Genomic DNA, 16,884 nt, shown 5'->3' on the forward strand with positions numbered 1-16,884 from the left:
CTGAAAGACCATCTACTATTTATTTCTTTTAGAAGACTAATTTTCAGTATATGATTATACATCTATATGTGCCTTCTTTGGTTCTCTCTTGACTTAGCTGATTGTTCTTATTATAATCATTTTTTATGCTAAATAATGCTTCTGCTTCATGCTTTGCACTGCTGCCATAATTCCACTGTTCCCAGTCAAGTTCTTAATTCACCCAGTTCTATATATATAATTTTGTTTCAATCTTTCCATGTAAACCATGTTTAGCATTAATCTTCTAGAAGCATCGATTTTGCATGTAATCTCTTAGATTCATCTATATTACAGTGATATTTATGCAGAGAATGTAGACGTAAGCTAGCAAGCTTTCATGTGCCTAGCTTTAGTACTCATAGCAGTCTAGCCATCACTGTGAGTCGCATACACTCATCAGGGTCCCCAGATGCACCCACACTGCTGTTAACATCTGAGCTAGCTGAAGTAGGTTCCTTCATATTGCAGTTTTGTCTCTGACTGCAGTAGGGATCAACCCACAGTGCCCAACAATCTAAAGAGGAAGTTTTTCTAGAAATAGCTCTACTCAATGGATGTAATTACCTTCAGTAAGATTCAAGGTACCTACTTAGATGCCTAAAATAAGATTTCAGATATCTCACCCCAGGGAAGATATCCAAAAAGCCCATATTCCATTGGCCGCTTCTCCCTGTTTAGAGTTTTTTAGGCTATGGAGACAGTGCTGAACACAACCATGTCCTCCAATTGCCCATTCTGTCCAATGCGGCGAACTCTTCACACTGCATCCACAGTGAGTACTCTAATGACRTCTTTGATTCAGATGCATAAGCCTCAGAAAAAATCTGGAGTTCAAATGTACCTTTATATCTAGTGTGTGTCGTTAGTAACCATAGTGATTCCTTGTTAACTTACAGGTTTTTTTTGAATTGGCCTTCAGAACTGCCTGGATCTCTCCCTTGACTATAGAAGAAATTGAGATACCTAATGACAGTTTTCTAAAGCAACTTTCTGGAACCTCATCATTCGGCATTGCAACACCTAAATTGTTTCCAAGAAAGCAGTTTTGTTCTTTTAGCTACAAACCTGCTATGAATCTGTATATACTGAAATATTGACAGTTTGTTCTCTAATGGTTAAGCTTCTCTGTACATACTTTGATACTTGTCTCTTTCTTGCATTTCTGAACTACAGTAGTCTCCAGCCTTCAGAAGTTCACAGGACCAAGTGCCTCACCATGGCTATTGCAGACATATTATGGCGTGCAGGAGGCAATGAAAAAGCAGTTGTGGCACTGTAAGTAACAGAATTTCTGGTTATTGTACAGTGCTCCCATGATTGCGTCTGTTATATATGTACATAGCTCACAAAATGAATGGTTCTCAAGATGTGTTTATGTAGTCTAAAATGCTTTAGGAAGAAGTATTTTGAAATGCCATTTGTATTGTCATAGGACAAAACAGACAAACTCTGAAATTGCTGTGAACAATCATGTGGTTTTATTGAGGCTAGAATTCCTCCTAAATCTCTTCCCAGAGATACTGTTCTGGAAGTGGCATTTTATTCTAGCAGTTCTGTAATGCAAGATATTCTGTTATGACTGGGATTCATTTCGTTTTGCTATAGCTGCCTACTAGTTTGTTATTTTATGCTAAGGTTGCAGCTAGGTTACCTATACACAAGATATCTGACTTTCAGACACCTAAGTTTCACTGTACTGAATCTAACACTGTATTTTTAAGCAAGTTAGCTTTTATGAGAAGAGGTCATTTCTTTTATTAGATCAGCTAAGCTGAAAAATAACAGAGAAGCTTTTGGGCACAGGTTCTTCAAACCTGAAATAAAAGCAACACACTCCAAGACATTTCAATGGACATCTTTAATATTTTCCATCTATGAAAAGTTTCTTCTGCAATGATACTGCACATCTGTTCCTCTGCCTTTAATCATTGCTGTAATACTCTTTTCCAATAAAAAGTGTTTTTAACACCTTTAACCTATATTTATCCTCTTTCTGTGCRTAGAAACTTATAATTCGTATTAAACAGACCGAGAATTAGAGCATAGATAAAGTAGGTATTTCATTGATAATAGAGGGTTTTTTTTTTTTTAATTTATAACATAAACTTTTTATTTAGATTTTATTTTTTTAAGAAATAGTTAAAAATACTGAACCAAATCCTTGGTTCATCATTCAGTTCATTTAGCATGATAATTTCTCTTTAATGTGCTTTTGATCCTTTTAACATGAACTTTGCTTTTGTTTGAATATCCTTTTTAGGCCATCAGGAAAACAGCAGTTCACTCCCATAGGAAAATACAAAGCAGATGGAATCTTAGAAACTGTAAGGTTCTCTGTAACTCAAAGTGATATTTTCCACATATTCTTTTTGTAACTTTTCTTATTTTAGTATATAAATCTGTTTTCCCTTTCCATAATCTAATATGTTACTATAATAGTGTTTTAAAACCACTGATGTCAAATTATTTAGTTGTGATCCAAAAACCAGGAGGAAATAATAAAATCCTGTAGTGTCTCTGGCACTGAACTGTCCCAGTATCTGTGGACAACTGGGCTCTCTGAAGCCCTTGTTTCCTTTAACTTTCAAGCTTATAAGCAATGCCCACTTCTGTTGGTGTAGAGTAAAAATGGAAGTGGATCTTTTCAAGTTCCTCAGCACAGCCATGAGCATCAAAAGGCAGTATTTTCTTCTCGTGTTTTATACAGTATTCTTTGTCTTCCCCCCCCCCCACCAACTGCAAATGGCAAAATACTTTCCAGTTATGCCTTTATTTCCATCTAAAGCTTTCCAATGACTTTGTAAACATTTATGCCAAAAGCCAGGCTTTAGTGGTTTAAAGAAATATTACTGACCTCCTAAATGCAGGAATGGGTGTGTCAAGACAGCGCTTTTCAGAACCAGACAGTTTGGGAACAACTGGAAACAAAAACCTCTATAAATATGGTCAATGCAACACAAAGCTTTGTCTATCATATGCTCTTCCAAGAGCCAAGATACATTATTTAATTAATATGCTAACTTAATTCTGAGCTGCATGCCACTTCAGAGTTTAGTTAACACCATAACGCTCCCTCTAAGTACTACTGATCGATGGTCATATGGGCATAGCCACAGCGCAAGTAAAGGGAAATCTGTGATGTAGAAGAAACTCCTAATAAAGCCAGGAATATAATCTCGGTTACTTGACCTTTCCCTGTGCCATATCTGCAAGACCATYGTTCCTTTCAAAATCAAAAGAGGATAAAATAGAGTTTTGAAGTACAGGCCTAGTCCCATGAACCTTTCTGAACTTTATATTAAAATGTTTTTTCTAATAATTACTTTTTGTCATATAAACAATGCTTAAAATTGAATCAAAGTGGCCATAAAATAAACTTGCAAARGGTGAGAAGCAGCATGTAAAGATTCAGAATTTATAAAGTGCTAAGACAGAATATTTTATCAAGTAGCAACAGCCAAAAAAAGGATAGATTTCACTAGCTTTTTATACAATTTCATGTTAGTTGAAGATCTTACCAATCAGATACAAAATTATGGCTACTTTAATTCAACTTTCAGATTACAGAAACAAACTGTTATCATTTCAGTTGCATTTTTTCTTTCATTTCTTCTCAGCTGATACTATATAGTGCCACAAGATATGAAGATCTAATTGCATTTCTTCAGAAAAATATTCACCAGGTACTGTGTATATGGAAGATATTAAATTTGTTATTGTTCAGCTGCCAGTCTTTCTGTATTTGTCACTCTCATATGATGTTTTCTGAACATTGTTACAGAAGCCATATGGACATGCCTTGCATTTTAAAACATAGAGCAACAAATTAACTTTTAGCATAAATGAGAATGATTCTTCTTTCAGTTGGATTTGCCTTCTTTAGGATTGGGCTAACAAATGTGAACAACAAGCMAAGTAAATATGGTTCTTTTTTTTTCAGTTTGAAATTGGTCCCTGTGGTTGCATCCTTCTGACTGTGTCTGTCATCTTATCAAGATCTATCAATCTGTGAGTATCTTTGTATCTTTGTTTATTAAACTGCAAAGCGACTAAGCTGTGAGAACGTGAGAAGACAGCCATGATTTACTGAACTCTCTGGTCTTTTAAAAGTATCATGATGCTCACTCTAATAAATATAGGGAAGTTAATATTTAGATTTGTTCAGTCAATCTTAGCTTTTTTTTTTTCCCCCTTTTTTTTGGGGGGGGGGGTGAGTTTGAGACTGGCCTGTGTATGATTAGTCAAGAGTGACCAATATGGAGAGAGCTATGAACATAGGAACGTAAGATAAAAACAAAGTGGATCAGCCAGATCATCTAATCTTTTTCCTCCTGTTGGTGGAGTGATGTACAGTCACCAAAGCTTATAACATGCTGTTTTAAAAAATTGAAGATTTTGTCATTGCTCTTGAAAAACAGTTTAGGAACCTCATTACTTGATGGATAGAAAACTCAATTCTAGCCTGAATTTAATCATGACTAAATTCAAGTTTGTTTTGTTGTTGTGCTAGTATCTCCCCAACTTATTTGCCCACTTCCTGGTGTTAACAACTTAAGAGTGGCCATGCTGGGTTAGACCAAAGGTCCACCTRCCCAGTGGCTCATGGTAGTTGCATATTAAAAGAGTATTAGAGACTGGCTAAGTGTAGAGGGATCTCTGCCTGTGAAACTTCTGTCAATAAGCTTAGGGCCTTCCTGAACTGGAGAAAGCAAGTGGACTATGTATTCACTCCCTGAAGAATTTTGTGAACAAACCTACTCAGTCTTCATAAGGACTATACAAGCCAGACTGCCRCAGTTTCCTCTTAGGAGAGACTTTTTCCCCAGAGTAGCATACAATGATTAATACTTTTCCATCTTTTTCTGAGTATCTTTTTTTTTTGCCAGATACACTGCAGAATTTTTTGACTCATTGCTATCCTGTAATCTAGAAAGATTCAGTGTTCTTATTTCTCTTCTGCAATTTCCATCTAATATGTTCTTGGCTGCTGCAAAACTATTTGTTAATCGTTCAAGCATAAATAAGATTTGACCATTCCTTTATACCTCCTACATACTGGCTTGAGTGGCTTCAGTAAAGAAAATATTGGACATAGAATGAATCCATTTGGAATGCATATATGTTATTAGTGAGGTTGTCAGCTGTAGTGTTTATCCATACCACAAGCAAAAATAACATAATTTCGTAGATATTTAATATTTTCCTCTTCATCATTTCAGTACATAACATTTATGCTCTTAGTTCTCCAGCAGAGATTTTCTGATCTCCTGTAGAAGAATTTCTGATCTCCTAGGCAGCTTTGCTTAGTTTTCATTTTGAATCATGATGGTAGCATTATGCATATAATACCTTCTCTCTCTCTCTCTCTCTCTCTCTGCATATATATATATATGAGAGCACACACCTACACATGCATATATAGTCGTATTATATGCTCTTAGAGTGACAATAATCATTCTACCTTATCAGATATAAATAACTCCATCTAAATATTAGACATCATGTCTAAAGTAGTTGGCTATGCTCCTTGTATTGTCCGTTGAAAGCAAGACCCATCTAGAGAGCTGTTTATGTCACGTACCTTAGATACCTGTTTAGGGTGTGATGAATAATTTGCCAGTAGTGCCCCATTCTCTGCATCAATTACAATGATAAAGAAAACCTAACATAACTTGGACTACACACCTAATTTTTAGGTGATTACAACTATAAGCATGATAAATCTTGTCTGAGTTTAATACCTGGTGTACTAGTTATGCCAGACTCTCACTTAAGAGGTAGTCATTAAAGTAGCCTCTTTTAAAAGCAAGTTGAAGCGTGCCCAAACAGTGTTGCCATTAATTGTGATTTTGTACATCTTGCATGTATTTTTGTGCTACTTTGCATCTCAGAGCTGGTCAGAAAACTTTCTTCATACTGTCAATTCCACTTTTGTAAAGAATTAATAAAATTATCTCAAGTGAAAAGAAATATTAAGGTGTTCCTTGACAAGTGTATTTCCAACTTGTATTAACAGCTGTCRTGAAGAGAGCAGCTGCACTTAAAAGCAGCATGGGTTTGGTTTGAGTAGGTGAAATGGTGCTTTTCTTTCTGGCTGCAAGACATTGTCTTGAAAATAGATAGTGACTGAGAACGAAATTTGAGGTATACATTCAGTTGCTCACCCGCTGAGCTTCCTAAAAGCATTTACAGATTTTTTTTTTCTCCTGWTTTTGTTTCTTCCTTTCTTTAGTTTACAGTAACACTGCAGACTGCTCACTTAACTCCCTTTTTACATTCCAACACTAATGAAATGATAATTTTATAGCATTTATCATTATTCCTTTTTTTCTGAGCTACTTAGGGCATGAAGGTCCAATGCTATTTGACTGAGTAACAATATACTTGGCATTTAGCAGAATTATCAAAAGCAGCAATATTCTAATTGCTGTTGATTGCATTGCTTTACTAGCCATTAAATGGTAAACATTTTTTAGTAATATGAGCAAGGAGGTTATTTTTCTCATCACCTTTCAATTCTTAACAGATGGTTTATGACAGAGCCAATTTATCATTTGTGATTAAATTCAGGCAAAGCCATCTCAAAGCGAACATGAAAATTCCTTATGAAGCCTATTTACATTTTTCAGTAAATGTCTTTACAGGTCTAGTCCATAATGGAGAACTGTTTATAAAATGTAGTTCTCTTTGGAAGAAGATTCATGACTTTCTCACAGAACCTCATTTTAAAGTAGCATTACTCTTCTAGCTTAGTACTGTATAGTCCATTGCATCAGCTGCAGACCTTTTTTTTTAAATAAGAAAATTTTCTCTATCACTGGAAGCAGTGGAATGTGTCTTCAGACCTTTGCATAATTATTTCTTTAAAAGTGCAAACTAAATTTTGTTTATGTAATTTTTAACAATAGGTGAATGCCTATGTCACATAATACTTCTCTTAGGATACTACAAATAACCTCATGGCTCATATCATCAAGAAATATGTACCATTTAGTGGTTGTTACAGGCATTGCAAGTAAGTATTTACATAACTGACATAGTTTTGGATTAATATTTGAAGAGTAGTGGAGTTGTGCTAAGTAATGGAATTTTCATTCAGCAATGGATTTCAGTGGGAGTGTTTTTGCCTGATTTTTTTAAAAGAAAAACAWTTTCTAAAAAATTAGAAAATTTCAAGGAAATTTCAGTTTTCCTGATTTTATGTGCATGCTCTATTGAAAACGCTAGAAAAAAATATTTAATTTTAGTTGAGGAGTTGACATATTTTAATTTTTAAATCTTATTCAGATACCTCAGTCTAGGTCAGTTCTGCATCATCTGCCCACAATGTTGACTATCTGGAATTCTTTGGTACATTTCTCTCCCATTTATCAAGATCTCTTGTAAGGAAATTGAAGACTGGGSTTGTAATAGTCTTGAACTGTAATTATCACAAAACAGAGCATTTTTGCAAGATACGAAAGTATGACCAACCAGACCAGAGCAAAGCATTTTTGTTTCATGTTACAACGAGAAGACTGGTGTTTTGATTTATGAATATTGAAATATTTCTTTTAATTGRGAATGTTTTTCTCCAATATTTTCTGTTCCATGAATAATTCCAGTWTTTGACTTAAGATTTCATTGTAGGATAAAATTAGAAGAAAATAGTAACACATTATTTTATATGATGAGGCAGGATGAATTACTGGTTATAGATAGAACGCTGAAGGTGGTCAGGTTTATTAATGGAGGACTATGTACCACTCTCCTGGGACCTGTATGGCTCAGCCCATCCAGAAGTGATCTAGAAAGAGTGAAGGATAGTGAGAGCACAAGGCTTGCAGATGATACAGACTTGCTTAGGAGAGTCAGGTCTGTGAGCAGATGCTCCCCAAGTCTTTTCAGATAGAAGACAGCATGCAATTGTGACCATGTCACGTAGCTCAGGAATGACAGCTGCAGTRGTTGGTAGTGTTCAGACAGATCCAGACTTTTTAGCACCTTCTTAAATCCATGACTAACTTCTAGCAGTTCAGAATGATCTTGCAGTGCTAACAATGGAATAATCTCATTTATATTTAGCCATCTAGAAGTGATATCTAGTCTCAGTCCTCCCAGTTCCATCTGTAATCAGTGAAAAGAGATAAGCTTCTTTAGGAAAGTCATCCCATCAAAAAATAAGTGTCAAGAAAGGTGGGACAACTTGCTATAGGGACATGCCTATCTTTTTCCTTTAACTTTAGAGGCAGAGAGAATTACTTGCTTAGAGCAGACACCTAACTTCCATCTTGCGTGTAATGATTCTTTTTCATTAACTTTAATTATTTACTGTGCAGATATTCACATCTGAGCTCTCTCTGTGCTCAACAAAGGGAAAAAGATCGTGATTCATTTGACTTAATTTGAATCTCTACCTTAGAATGAGATAAATCATTTCCTGAAATACTTAGTTATCTCCACAGTATGTAAAGAACGTCTATATSACCTACTCAGATATAGGCTGTGCATAGTACACATCATGTAGTCAAATGAATTCTGTCTTAAAGTGACTGGTCAATAAAATGGGAGATGAAATTCRACATTAATAATGTAAATTGTTACACATGCTGAACAAAACCAGTCCCAAGATGCTTGCTTAGTTATAGTCTTTAAATCAACTATTATAAGAAAAGGAAGAAATTCTGGCATCATTACTGGTAAGTGTCRGTTCAATTTTCAAAGATAGTCAAAACAGAAATAATGTGTTAGGRATTCAGTATTAAGATAATGAGAATAGAAGAAAAACATGGTAAAATCTTTGTATAAATATGTAATTTTTTCATGTCTTCATCTCGCATGTAGCTTTGTCTTCCTAAATTGGTACACTAGAACTAGAAAATACTGGAAGGAAAAAACAAAGATTGTCATTGATAATGGAATAGTTTTTGTTTAAGGACAGATTAAATCTTTCCTCTTCAGCRCTTGAGAGGGGCAGCTTGGATGTGATAAAGTTTATATATCATRGAATCGGTAAGGTTGGAAGGGACCTCTGGAGATCATCTAGTCCAACCTCCCCACTCAGCAGGGTCACCTACAGCATGGTAGACAGAGTTGCATCCAGGCGAGCCTTGAAGATCTCCACAGAAGGAGACTCCACAACCTCTCTGGGCAACCTGCTCCAGTGCTCCGTCACTCTCATGGTGAAGAAATTCCCCCTCACGTTCAGACGGAACTTCCTGTGCTTCAATTTCTGCCCATTGCCTCTTGTCCTGTCACATGGGACAACTGAAAAGAGGTTGTCCCCTTTCCCTTGACACCCTCCCTTCAGGTACTTCTCCACATTGGTAAGATCCCCCCTCAGTCTTCTCCTCCCCAGGCTGAAGAGGCCCAGCCCTCGCAGCCGTTCCTCATAGGGCAGATGCTCCAGCCCTCTGATCATCTTCGTAGCCCTGCGTTGGACTCTSTCCAGTAGCTCCATGAATAATGGCAAAGTTCAGTAAGGAACTCTCTCTCTAGCTGTCAGAGTTTAAAACCCTGGGAGCAGTCACAGAAATTATCAAGCTTCAATTTTAAAACAAAATGCAGTATTTTTTATTCCACAGCGTAAGTAACTTGCAGTACTGGAAGCTGTGGTGGCCATAAGTAGGAAGAGGTTCAAATRGGTGTGGACAAATGACTGGAAGAGCCATCCATCAATAGCCTTAAACCCACCAGTCTAGATGCAGCCTCTATGTGCTCCATGCTTGTGTTCTGCTTTGATGTGTGCTGCTGGCATCTGCTGCTGACTGGATGCTGGGGTAGACTGACTTTTGGTCTGACTCTGTAATTTTTACATTTTTACTGATTTTTTTTTGCAAATGGAAATTCCAAATTTTAGCTACGTCTATTGGGCAGTTACTCTATGTCAGTAACACGCAGCTGGGAAATGCAGAGTTTTGCACTGCTTTGTAGATTTTGCTAATGAGTTTATCATATTCCATGTTTAAATGATCATCAGTGGTAGAACGGATAACAAATTGCCAAAGAGGAATGAGAATTCCTGAGGAAGTTGCTCAGAACGTGTTGTTGCTTCTGGTACAGGAAGGAGTGCTAGTGACTAACAATTGTAACTTTTTTTTTTTTTTTTTTTTTTTTTTTACAACCAGTGTAGAATTAAAAAATAGTAGTACTGTTATACTAGCTCAGGGGACTAATCTTCCCAAATGTGCAAAATGCATATTAAAATCTTCATGTGGTTAAGAGCCACAAGATATTTTCCATGTATTACAGAGAGACAGAGCTCAGAGGCGGGCTGTAAGCTCCCATGTGGACTTCACTTCATTGCGTATCAGAATGGAGCCTGCGTATGGGGAAGGAGTGAACATTCAGGAGCGTTTCACAGGGACCCAGTAATTACAGCTTCAGTAAACACCACTGTCTCATTGAAGTTTCAAAGTATGCTAGAACTGTCGTGCAAATGTTCTCTGCTGGATGCTGTCTCGTCGTCTCTGACACTTGACACCTTCCCCACTGTGCTTACCCATGCAAAACTGTTGATTTATTGGGTTGTGGCTGTTCCTGATCCATTCAGTGAAAAGCCTTTAAATTTCTGGCTCTAACCAACTAGGCACATTGTCAGTTTTTGTTGCCATATTTTTCTGCATATTTGCAGTAACTTTATTCAATAAAACCATCGTTACTAGGATCCATAAAAACTAAGAACATATTGAATTGAGCAATTGCCTTAATGCAAATTTCTTTGTAGAAAAAACATATTTTGCCATTTTCAAGCCATCCACAGAAGCTAAATAAAATCTCAGCTGAAACACAGAGTCATTGCGTTACTCACAAATGTGCTGACCAGTGCAATCAAAACACCAGTCTCTTTGGTCAGCTTGTGCCGGGATACTTCATCGCTTATTGACAGCAGATCACAAATGTAATTCGGCAGTCAGCATTAGACATTTTATATCTTTTCACTTTTTTCTTTAAAATGTTCCTGTGTGAGTAAAGAAAAAAAATGGCTTCATCTGTGGGAGAAAATAAAAGAGCAATTTAAGGGGTCAAGAGAAGGCTCTTAAACCTGGCCACTTAAAAACCTAGGAAAATAAGTCAACCCATGTCTCCTTACTGTGATCCCACAACTCTTTATAACTATCCTGCTGTAGTTCTTTCTCTTCCAGAAATGTCTGCAGCCCCATTTCAAAATGATTTGTGCTCTTTTCCATTTCTAAGTTTAGCAGTTATATTTTTCAAAAGCCAGTACCTTTTTATGAAATGGAATAATTTACACTTTGGTTCCTTTTCAATTTAGGCCTTTTCACACTGAATAAGTCTGTTCTTAATTTCCAAATGTAGTTCTCTGAAATCTTCTACCAATTAATACAATTCATACTAAGGGGAATCATGTGATTAAAGCTATGTTCTTTGCCCTTGAGCACTCACTCTTGATTCCTGTGGTACCGTTTTTCTAAACCAGGGAAGTTAAATTTCCTTCATCTTTTGTGCTAATGTTTCCCTTGGAAAAAACACAAACAGCAAATCATTTTGATAGCTGTCCAGTATACCTATTTCATCTCTAAAAATACCCTTCCTATAATAAATGAAACAGAATTGCAACTTGGCATGCTTTACAGGAGAAAAATTTTGGTTTGTTTAAATTTTGTGTGAGAGGAAAGGTTGAGCTTAAAGGATCAGTGGCTACAATTCCTCTTTTCTGTTCATGGCTCTGCCATGAATTTGCTGTACACAACATCTAGCTTCAACATTTGGAGAACCAGTATACCTAATGTGAGTAAGAACCAGTACACCTAATATGAATAACTTGCTCATCTGAGGAATCTGATTTTTTCAATGTTCCAAGGATCTTGGAAGAATTATGCAGTATGTTGTTATCATTATTATGTCCTCTACTATGCTCAGTGTATCTATTTGTCAAGTTGGTTTTGCTTCTGCAACTATATGTCTGGTTGCAAGTCACATTCCAAGAATATTCCTGCTTTAGTCCATTGGCAAACCATTTTTATTATTTTTTTAAACCTGTAACAGTTCTGTGCTCATTCTTCCTACCTTTGCAGGATAATATTTCACTGTGAAATGTACTGTTATATATATATATTATATAGGGACTGTAATAAAGATCAGAATCTCTCTTTACCATGTCGACGGTAAGAGTGAGTCACAGTGCAACGTGCCACCTATTACTCCCTAGTAACTTTGCTCATATGTGCACTTACCCAGTAGGGCAAACTAGTATGTTCATCCTTGTTTCAAAAAGGAGAAGGTTATCTYATATTCACTGCGGGGTAAGAGCGTGTATGTGTGCTGCTGCTACAGGTCACACTCTGCTTAGCCTCATGATGACTTTTTTGTTTGCCCGTATCCACACAATTCCTGCTCTACAGGGTTTTCATAGAACAGAGAGTTCATGTGACAAATGGGAAGCTAAAGCCTGTGGGAACTGATTCATCAAAGAGCTTCCAGACTTGCTTAATTCGTTAGACGTGATGTAAGTATGCATGCGAGCACATTGCTTTATCGTGGCCAGAATGATCTACCTCACATCAGACAGGAATCTGGAAACTGGCTGTTGACCTTCAACTTCTGTAGCTATGACATTACCTGCTTTTCAAACGTTATTTGCTGGTCTATTCCGTTTTCATGTGGATTATTTCATATTGCTGGAAGGACAGGATAAACGCTCTCACTTCAATATCTATAAACTTTATTGTGATAAATATTCTTAAATGAATACACTAACATTGAACAAATTTTAGCGTGGTTAAAACTTATTGAAAACCAAGCTGTAGAAGGACTGTCTTTATGCAAAGAGGCAACTTTTTTATTGAGTGATATGTAATAAGGATAATCATCACAGTATTCATATATATTACTCATTTTGTCTGTATGCTTGACCAGGTAAATCATTTACTGTAAAATAACCCTGATTCTCACCTGTTACGTTACTTTTGAACTCTTTCAATCAAGTAGAACATTCAAAAAGAAAACGATGCTGTGTCAATGTGTAAACTGTAGGCAGAACAGGGAGTCCTCCATGCTCAGCCTGTTTTCTTTAACTGACACCATTTCATGACTCTGGGACAATCTTTAATCTAGAATTCTCTTGAAATGAACTTACTCTTCTTTTACAATCTCATGCGATTTGACTGATGAAAAAATGCTTTTTGTGAAAGTACGGCTTGTCCAGTGGCTGCAGCCACCTACAAGTYCACGTAGAAGATCCAGTCACACAGGGCATATTCAGTTCTTGATGTCAATATATTTTTATTCTGGGTAAGCTATCCTTTCATAAGTGATTTCCTCTCACTTGAGAACTGCTGGAAGACACACAGCAAGGAGAAAATTATATGTGTGAGCAATTTTCACTCTGTTTACAGTATTGTAATATAAATATATGCCATGATGTATTTTACCATTCAATCTTTTGGTGTTTTGAAAAGATAGAGAAGCAGCTATTTTTAAGGAAAACAGCTGTAGATTACCTTACAGTGAAAAAAAAAAAAAAAAAAAACAGCCTAGACCTAATTGAAAAATCCATATCTGACAGTCTCAGACCTCCCCAAGACCTATTTTGTGATTTTACAACATGGGAGAAGTAGGAGATTAAATTTACCAAGAGCAGTGAGAGGACAGCAGATAGGGGAGTTTGTGTGGGATCCAGTCTGTGCTAGGGAAGAAGCGAGCCCTTGTTTGAGTAACTGAACTTCTGTGCCTGCAGCTGGATAGGTTGCATGCAATTCATAATTTTCAGGATCTTTCATGTCTTTAGTGCTCTGGTGTGTGAATAAGGTAGAGATCCTTCTAGCTGAATGTTCATTGGAAAGATACTACTTCTGTTAATGTAGAACGTCAATGAAGCACAGATTGTAGCTTCAACAGCCCTTACTTTGTAGGTTCAAAAGGCAATAAGCAAGGCAGATTGTTTGAAAGAGGTTAAACTTTTTATTTCAATGAAAGACAAGAAAAAAAGACAATGATAATAAATGAGACAACCTTAGCAATGTTCTAAGGAAGGTATGAGAATTAAGTCTGCAGCAATGGTGTTTGTATTCTTTAAAAGTGGATATACAGTGGAATATATTGATGCAGGAAGTGTCACTTTATACCCGTTGAGAGAGGATCCAAGTACTCAAGAATAAAGCTATAGATGGGAATAGTAGAGTGGAGTTTTGAAGATAAGATGAAAGAAAGAAGAGAAAGGTCTGAGACAACCCACGTATGTAGGCATCTGTCAAATAAAGTCAAATAAGATAAGGAAGCTATATATCCTACTAGATAAGGAATGTAACTCAGGGGGAAGAGGAGGAGCTGAATTAGGTTTGAAGAWGTTTGCTGCACTAAACAACAGAGAACAAAAGTTAGTGGTAAGAAACTGGAAAAGATTAAACCAATTTCAGCAAAAAGGGGAAGAATCAAGAAAATCTTGAGGATCTGGGTTATTGTATGCAGGCATGCTCTACATTTGGCTAGATAYCAGATGAATAGAATGGAGAAGAACAGAATACAAAAGGATAATGAGAGAAGAGCTGAGATTCAAACAAATAACAGAAATGCACCTGTGACTATTGACTCCTTGTTAAGAAAGTTCACAGAACAGAGAAGTGCGCTATATGCTAGGAGGAAGGATATTTGGTGTGTTTATGCAAGACGAAGATTCCATACAGGAACAGGAGTACAAAATCCAGAATGTCCTCCATAATATCTCCTGGAACAGATCAGAATAAGTCTGTGAAGCTGAGTAACATGCCTAAAGAGAAGGAAGCTTAGTTCATTCTCTGAAGAATTTTCTGATCCCTAAAGAATGAGTGTAAAGGAATGAAAAAAGTGTGATGATCAACAGATATCTCTAGCAGTGGTGGTCTGAAGTGTCCTGTGGATGTCTCAGGATGGGAAAAAGATGGACCTTTTCCTTTTTTTTTTTTTTTTTTTTTTTTTTAACACATGAACTCCATCAGAATATTTGGGATTCCAAGTTAGGACAGTGAAAAAAAAAGAATTCAGACTAAGAAAATGAAGAAGATTCACAAACCCTCACTTAAATATACTGCAGTTAAAATTTATAGTAGAAAAAGTTTAGATAAACATGGATAAAATAAATGTTAAGGTAATAATAGCAGGTTAGAGTGWGGATATTGAGAGGAAAGAAAGTGCTACTATTGATTGGAAATATAACCTTCCACTGTCTGTATCTGTAGCTAATGTATAGAAATTAGAGAGGATGATAAAGATGTTGAAAGAGCCATCCTTAACTCACCAGGGAAATTATGTGAAGTCAGAGAAATATAATCAAGATATTTCAGATACATGTATACTAAGGTAGGGAAGCTGAGCAACAAAGTGGAAGAACCAAAACTGTTGAATCATACACAGATTAATTTAGATATAGCAGAAACAGAATAGGAGTTCTAATAGGTACCAAAGAATATGTGAAAAGAAAAATATTGATGAGATAGCATTGTGTGACAGTTACATAAAGAAATTGAGTATGAGATTGTAAAGTAATCCAGAAAGATAGCATGGACAAAGGGGCATCAGTTTGGTTCACAATAATTCTAAGAAAATAATAGAAAATTTATATTRTTGATTCTAAGATCATGTTTGGGCATCTGTAATATTTTTTAAGTGAGAGGTACTGCAGGAATTGTGAGACTGGGGGAGACTTTAACTTTCCAAACATTCTTTGAAGAAAAATGCTATTAACAATGTAATAGTCCATGGATATYGTCATCAGACACGTGCTGTACAAATATGTGATAATTCTAGTTTCATTTTGATTTGGTAAAAGTGAAGGCTTTATTGGAGAACTAACTGTAGAAAATAACCTTGACTAGAGTCATCAGTAACTGATTTAGTTTAGATTAAGTGCAGTATTTATCAGTAGTTAAAAATCATTCTCAATGTATCTACTAGAGTATTTAAGTAAAAGAGAGTGATGAACGATGCAGAATATCCAGCGCACAATACAGAATATTCTGTGCTGCCAACCCCTGGKTTTTTTTTGTAGTCAGTGGGAAGACACAGTTAAAAACACACTATAAACACTGTGGATTTAGYCCTCCCCACTGACTCCGTCAGGTACTGTTCTTACTGCCCTGCACCGTGGTCAGTTAGTATTACAGTTTCTTTAAAATTACTAGGCATTTAATCCAATGCATTCAAGTAGGCCKGAATATTACTCAATTTTTGTTGTTGTTAAAAAGGCATACCTTGAAAAATCAAGGAACTAGTGAGAGACATGGAAAACCTTTAGTTAAACTGAAAAAAAAGTTGTAAATGATCAGAATAACGTTATTTAGTGGAGAGATAATGAAAGGATTTTTTGTTTGTATTTGATGTAATACCACATGAAAAATCATTTTCCAAAGTGAAGATGAGAGATCATTTAAAAGGTGTAATAAAGAAATGGAACAGAGTGGAGACTGAAATGCAGAGAAAAGAGCTGTCAGTGTGGGGAAGATTACTGATAGAGTTCATCAGTGATTGATCTGGATCACTGATGGAATTAAATATAATTAATATTCCATTCAGTGCTGGAAAAAGGGAGGAGTGTGCTACTGAAATATACCARTGACTCAAAGTTGGAAGGCACCGTGCAGAGAAAGAATAGTGTTGTACAAAAAGAGTTGGCCTTCATGATAAGGATAATAAAAAAAGGATTACTTTTAACTGCATGAAGTACAAAGTCATGCAAATAGAGACTACTCGTTGCTGTTGTGTGAGGGTTCACAAGTTATAAATGTCAAGATAAGGAGCTGAGAACAAGCATACCAGCATAAGTAATTTTAGGAGGTGGAGAAATATTAATAGATTGTACGAAAACTGGTGTGTCCTCACCAAAATATCGTGTCAAATTGGTTTCACCCATTAAAACTGGGAGAAGTACAGAGAAAGACAAGATTGTAG

At 36.2% G+C, this 16,884-nt stretch overlaps 1 protein-coding gene across 2 annotated transcripts in view; it reads left to right on the forward strand.

The window, feature by feature from the left end:
• MINDY4 (MINDY lysine 48 deubiquitinase 4) overlaps positions 1-16,884 on the forward strand; it is an 83,740-nt gene that overhangs the window by 34,468 nt on the left and 32,388 nt on the right. For both annotated transcript variants that reach the window (XM_085316494.1, XM_085316495.1), the window contains 4 exons: positions 1,195-1,296; positions 2,282-2,345; positions 3,639-3,704; positions 3,962-4,029. In XM_085316494.1, the coding sequence (XP_085172620.1) occupies positions 1,195-1,296; positions 2,282-2,345; positions 3,639-3,704; positions 3,962-4,029 (300 nt within the window). The remainder of the gene's footprint in view (positions 1-1,194; positions 1,297-2,281; positions 2,346-3,638; positions 3,705-3,961; positions 4,030-16,884) is intronic.

Source organism: Rhea americana, unplaced genomic scaffold (assembly GCF_003343005.1).
Source record: "Rhea americana isolate MKP2758 unplaced genomic scaffold, rheAme1 scaffold_47, whole genome shotgun sequence".
In the NCBI taxonomy this organism is placed as follows: domain Eukaryota; kingdom Metazoa; phylum Chordata; class Aves; order Rheiformes; family Rheidae; genus Rhea; species Rhea americana.